The sequence below is a fragment of the Triticum aestivum genome, chromosome 6B (assembly GCF_018294505.1).
Source record: "Triticum aestivum cultivar Chinese Spring chromosome 6B, IWGSC CS RefSeq v2.1, whole genome shotgun sequence".
Lineage (NCBI taxonomy): Eukaryota > Viridiplantae > Streptophyta > Magnoliopsida > Poales > Poaceae > Triticum > Triticum aestivum.
The window spans coordinates 313,097,305-313,103,133 of NC_057810.1; the positions used below are offsets into that span (position 1 = coordinate 313,097,305).

A 5,829-nucleotide genomic window follows, 5' to 3' on the forward strand; every position below is an offset into this window, starting at 1 on the left:
TAAACGAAATGCTGAACCCATGTTGGTAATTCCCTCTGTGCTCTACTGTCTTGAACTATTTTCTTTAGTTGACATGGAGGCTTTAGTGCCACGTTCAAGCTAAAAGCTGTGAAAGCAAGTCAAGCAGTGCCAGATGATGATAAAATAGCGGCGCATCCTTCTTTTGAAAAGTGACCAAACGGGACTTTTCAACATAGTATCAGATGCCTTATTTTGTTAGTTAGGATCTCCTTCTCACTCCAAAGTATGGTTGGTGTATACTCGGCCTTTCCCACTGTAGTTTGGAGCTCACCCTTTATTTACACCGACCCAATCTACAATCAACAAAATGTAATTTTATAAGAAAGAAATCAAGCGAAAGCTAACTGTCAGCTATAAATAAATGCTTTTGCTTTCTATCCAGCAGCTGATGCTTTATGTAGTAAAGAAGGAAATTCTTGGAGTTAGCACGGTACTGAGGTCTCTGGAGCGAGTGACGGATTATATCTTTTGGAACATTAGAGGTTGTGGACAGCACTCATAGCTCCTCTATTTCTCAAGGGTCTATGCTTCCTGTTTGCACTCTTTCTAGGTCCAATGCGATAGAGAAGCAGGCAGTGAACGGATTCATCCTGCAAAAGTGGCCATACTAAGAGCTCTGGCTAGTCCTTGCTTCATGAGGTACATACTTCTTCCGGTCTGCTCTGTTGCCGAGCTTCCATTCGCGGACACCTACATTCCCAAAAGGCTAGGGCAGGGCAAATACATGAAGTTGGAATGATTCCCACACCTGGATTGAATGCTCCGCCAAAGTAAACCTAAACAATTAATTGAAGGAAGTGTAGCCCGGCATCGATTTCACGTGTCGGTTGCCCAACCCAATAAGTAGTAGTTTTTGAATGATTCGCGTTAGCCGGGAGTTAGAGATGTACTTTCTATTTCAATGAAGTAACCAACCAAAAGAGAGTGCTAAAGGAGTCATTCAGAAGTGAGTGAAGGGGCGCAGAAAAAAGCTGGTGAGCAAAGAAATCTCAAATTGTTAATTAAATGGGCCTTGTTAATGAAGTATTTCATTACCTTCCTTTATTCTGATTTTGACCATTTAGTTGAACTGACTCTGCTAATTCGCTCTCAGGGTAATTGGATTGCGATTTCCTCTGGATTCAATCTCAATGATTGCTAGGATTTCTTTCTACTTCTATTTGTGGCATATAGAATTTTACGATAGATGAAGCGGAAGAAGGAACAAGGCTTGAAGGCGGATTAGCAAGGGAATGAATCTGATGAAGTTGTTCCTCCGCTAGAATAAGGGGGGCATGATCGCTGATTTGACTGGGCAGACCAGATGAGCGAGATTGATTGAAAGCGCTGTGCCAACTTGCGTACAAGATTTTTAGACTCTAGTAAATCCTCTTCACAAGTTATTTCGTACAGGCTATTCAAGGTCTATTGGCTTTATTGCTTATGTGGTACTTCGACCGCGAAGCCTCGCTTATGCACCGAGAAAGATCGTAGATAGGAAAGATCTGTTATGCACCAACAACGGCCCCTTCTCTTTACCTTTATCGTCTCATACCTTAGTCCATTGCTGGCTTGAATGTTGTCTCTCTTCTTCTTTGCTCGCGAGAGTGAATAAGAGGACGACCCACCGGGGGGAGGATGGAATGAGTCGGCAAGGGGATCAACCATCTTCTTTCAGTAAAGGCCCACACATTATCCTTAATATTGGGATAAAAGGACTCTGAAGAAGGAAACTCTCTTCCCGTCTTGCGTAACTGACCACTGCAAATCAAGTCGAAAGTGCTTATATGCTTAACACGTTTTTGTCTCAATGACAGGCCGCTTGAACATTGTCTGATTTTTTTTAAGAGACTCGATCTTATGTATCTACTTATTGTCTTTTTGCCTTTGCTAGGTAGTTCCGTAGCCGGTTTTTTCGGACGTTTTCTAGGATCTGAAGGAACCGCTATAATGACCACCACGTGCGTTTCATTTTCTTTGATCTTATCTTTGATTGCTTTTTATGAAGTCGCACTGGGAGCTAGTGCTTGCTATCTCAGAATAGCTCCATGGATCTCATCGGAAATGTTTGATGCTTCTTGGGGCTTCTTTGGCGACCGTGAAGTCACCGGATGAATTGCCGAGTAGATAGATCAGATCCGGACGCTGCAGTTGTTCCGCGGTGATACGGACTCGACCCGCTCCTACCCACCCTGGGGTATCATAGCATGTCGGGAATCGAGGGGGGACATACTGGACGTAACTACTCCCGCGGTTGGGGGCTCTGCCGCCCTGCCTTTCGATCGATACACAGTTGAGGAGGCCGATCACGAACATGACAGGTGTGGGAGCGATCCTTGGAAGGCAAGGCTAAGACGGCGCCTTGCATATGGGTAGCAAGAGGGCGCTTATGCCCCGATGGTGGGGCCTTATGGGGAAGGGCCTAGCCCAATAGGGACAGCACACCCCCCACTTTAAGCGCATCTCTGTATCGACTGAATAACTCTATCTAAGGGTGACGTCGGTGGAACCGGTGAACCACGCGAGCTGGTTAGATGCGTGGGGCAGAGGGCTCGTAGTACCCCCCTTTTCTTGATCCAACCTTTTCTTCGCTTCGGTAGTTAATCACCTAAAATCCAAGGGAGGCTGGCTTGCACGCCATACCTATACCCATACAGTGCCAGGCAGGCGGTGGACTCATTTTTGGATTAGGGAAGGGAAGAAGGGGCCTAAGCACCGCAGATGCCGTACACTTGAGTGGCAAAGGAAAGCGAGACCGTACTTCTTTTGCCAGGCCTGTTCTTACATAAGGTTCCCACAGAAGATCAAGTTGGTGAGCCGTGTGATGGGAAACCTTCCCGCACGGTTTGGAGAGCACTGAAGACGAATGAGAGGTTCACCACCACATCATTGCAAGGGGAGCTCGCTCGATTCGCAGATTGGCCTGACTCGTAATTCACTTTTGACTCTGTGTTCGATAGCCTGACCGTAGTGATGTTAATTGTGGTTACATTCATAAGTAGCTTGGTCCATCTTTATTCCATTTCATATATGTCTGAGGATCCGCATAGCCCTCGATTTATGTGTTATTTATCCATTTTTACTTTTTTTATGCTAATGTTGGTGACTGGAGATAACTTTCTTCAATTATTCCTGGGATGGGAGGGAGTAGGTCTTGCTTCATATTTGTTAATTCATTTCTGGTTTACACGACTTCAGGCGAATAAAGCTGCTATAAAAGCTATGCTTGTCAATCGAGTAGGTGATTTTGGATTAGCTCTTGGGATTTTTGGTTGTTTTACTCTCTTTCAAACAATAGACTTTTCAACCATTTTTGCTTGTGCTAGTGCTCCCAGAAATGAATGGATTTTTTGCAATATGAGATTGAATGCCATAACTCTGATTTGTATTTTACTTTTTATTGGTGCTGTTGGGAAATCTGCACAGATAGGATTGCATACTTGGTTACCCGATGCAATGGAGGGTCCCACTCCAGTATCTGCTTTGATTCATGCAGCTACTATGGTCACTGCTGGCGTTTTCATGATAGCAAGGTGCTCCCCTTTATTTGAATACTCACCTACGGCTTTGATTGTTATTACTTTTGCAGGAGCTATGACGTCATTCCTTGCGGCAACCACTGGAATATTACAGAACGATCTAAAGAGGGTCATAGCTTATTCAACTTGCAGTCAATTAGGCTATATGATCTTTGCTTGCGGCATCTCTAACTATTCGGTTAGCGTCTTTCACTTAATGAATCACGCGTTTTTCAAAGCATTACTCTTCCTGAGTGCGGGTTCGGTGATTCATGCCATGTCGGATGAGCAAGATATGCGGAAGATGGGGGGGCTTGCCTCCTCCTTTCCTTTGACCTATGCCATGATGCTCATGGGCAGCTTATCTCTTATTGGATTTCCTTTTCTAACAGGATTTTATTCTAAAGATGTGATCTTAGAGCTCGCTTACACAAAGTATACCATCAGTGGGAACTTTGCTTTCTGGTTGGGAAGTGTCTCTGTCCTTTTCACTTCTTATTACTCCTTTCGTTTACTATTTCTAACATTTCTAGTACCAACTAATTCATTCGGGCGAGACAGATTACGATGTCATGATGCGCCCATTCCTATGGCCATTCCTTTAATACTTTTGGCTCTCGGGAGTCTCTTTGTAGGATACTTGGCCAAAGTGTGACCTGTTAGCCCATAAGTCAGTACTGTGACGAAGCGGCTGTTGCTCACCCGATACGATCGTACGAGGTCACAATTTACCCAACACGATCATCCGGGGTGAACAAGAATTGGGGATCGGATGCGGGCGAAATTCCCGCCAATGGCTGAGATGTTCAGTCGACTCCCTCCCCCTTTGTGGGGGTCTGGACCCCTACGAGTGAGCAGAAAAGGGAGGAGGAAAGAGGCCCTGGTGAACCGTCATAATAAGTGAACAAGTGTAAGCTTTGCTGCCTGACAGTATGGAGTACTGACCACACCGAGGGACAGGCCCTGAAACGAAGGACAGGAACGAGCGGAATCAATGTGTTCCAATTTCTGGCCTTGCACCGACCATCCAACGGACCATGGATTAAACGGCCACTGCCTGAAATGACTATGCTATGTCCAGGGGACCGCTGCCCTCCACAAGGTACATCTTGCGCCTATGGGCCGCTATAACTATCCAAGAAGACACTCGAAAAAGGAAGGATAAACAAACCTACCCTGTGGACTGCCGAGCTACAAGTCCTACGACACAGGAGCGGGATTCTCTAAAAAGCCAAGGTCTTAGGTGGCCAAGAGGGCCCACTTGGAGACTTGGGATCTCAGCAGGAAATGTGAAGGTTGTTTAAAGCCGGCCGATAGGCGAAAGAGAATCCAAAAGTTTTGTTCTGATCTGAGTAGGCTCAACATAGGGAATACCCTAACCCTGGGAACCGGGGCATATAAATCCGCTTATGGCATTCACCCAAGCATACAGAGACAGATGGAACGAAAGAAAGAAAAAGTAGCTCCGCAGCTCGCCCAGAAGAAGAAAGACCCGCCGCTAACGATTTGGAAATCCCTGGTGGGCTGGGCCTGAAAGACAAGTGTGTGTGGATTTCCACATCCTCATCTTTACTTTAAGACACAACTCTTCTCTTTCTCGGTCAAATGACTTGCGATAGTCTACCTTGAGTAGGACCATAGGGATCTTATGTTTGTGGCTAAAGATAAGTGGTTCTGTCACAACCAAGAAAGTTTCTATGAGTGAGCGACCCTTGATAAACGCCGATTGATACGTGTCAATGTCAATAAGTGGATGAGTGTTGTTAAAGACAATGTTTGTTCCTCTTCTTTGAAACGATTTTCATGAATCTCGAGATGATACTGATTGGCCTGAAATCCTCGACGGTGTTGGCATCTTTTTTCTTTGGGAGGAGAGTGATGGATGCCTGGGTTTGCCTCCAAACATAAAGGCCATTACTATGAAAGAGCTGCAAGAGAGAAAGCAGTTGCGGGTGGATGATGTCCCAGAAGGCTTGGATTGCACAGATTCTACCAGAGGATGTTGAGATGCTCCCATTGCAACTCACTGATGGAGAAGAACTGGAGAGCTCAGCTAGAGCTGGAGGAGGTGGTAGTACCTGTTCCCTACTGGTACCAGTGGTGGCTTGATCACTTCAAATTGGAGGGACTATTGGGCCAAATTCGCATACTATAAAAAAGGTTTTCTTTTTTGATATATTGTAGGTTTTGTGTGCAGAGGCCGCCAGGTTGAAGTTGGATGTTGCTTTTGTAGTTCCTAGTGAAGGATGATGCTGGGTCTATGATGCATTTTATTTGGATTTTGGCTGATAGTTTTCGATGAAGCCACAGA

The 5,829-nt window shown here is 45.4% G+C and overlaps 1 protein-coding gene across 2 annotated transcripts; it reads left to right on the forward strand.

Moving 5' to 3' along the window:
- The first annotated feature begins 1,568 nt into the window (after nt 1-1,568).
- LOC123137049 (NADH-ubiquinone oxidoreductase chain 5-like) lies at nt 1,569-4,902 on the forward strand. Of its 2 annotated transcripts, XM_044556596.1 has the most exons (2): nt 1,569-2,089; nt 2,951-4,902. In XM_044556596.1, the coding sequence occupies exons 1-2, from the start codon at nt 1,861-1,863 to the stop codon at nt 4,171-4,173; spliced, it is 1,452 nt and encodes a 483-aa protein (XP_044412531.1). In that variant the 5' UTR covers nt 1,569-1,860; the 3' UTR covers nt 4,174-4,902. The 2 variants fall into 2 exon arrangements, with proteins under 2 accessions (XP_044412531.1, XP_044412533.1); XM_044556598.1 differs by lacking the exon at nt 1,569-2,089 and having other exon boundaries at nt 2,839-4,902.
- The last annotated feature ends 927 nt before the right edge of the window (nt 4,903-5,829 follow it).

Excerpts from the sequence above, each read along its gene's own strand:
- LOC123137049 (XM_044556596.1), top strand. The coding sequence starts at position 1,861 with ATGTATCTACTTATTGTCTTTTTGCCTTTGCTAGGTAGTTCCGTAGCC. Across the intron at positions 2,090-2,950 it reads TGATGCTTCTTGGGGCTTCT|TGTTCGATAGCCTGACCGTA; the intron begins TTGGCGACCGTG and ends CTTTTGACTCTG.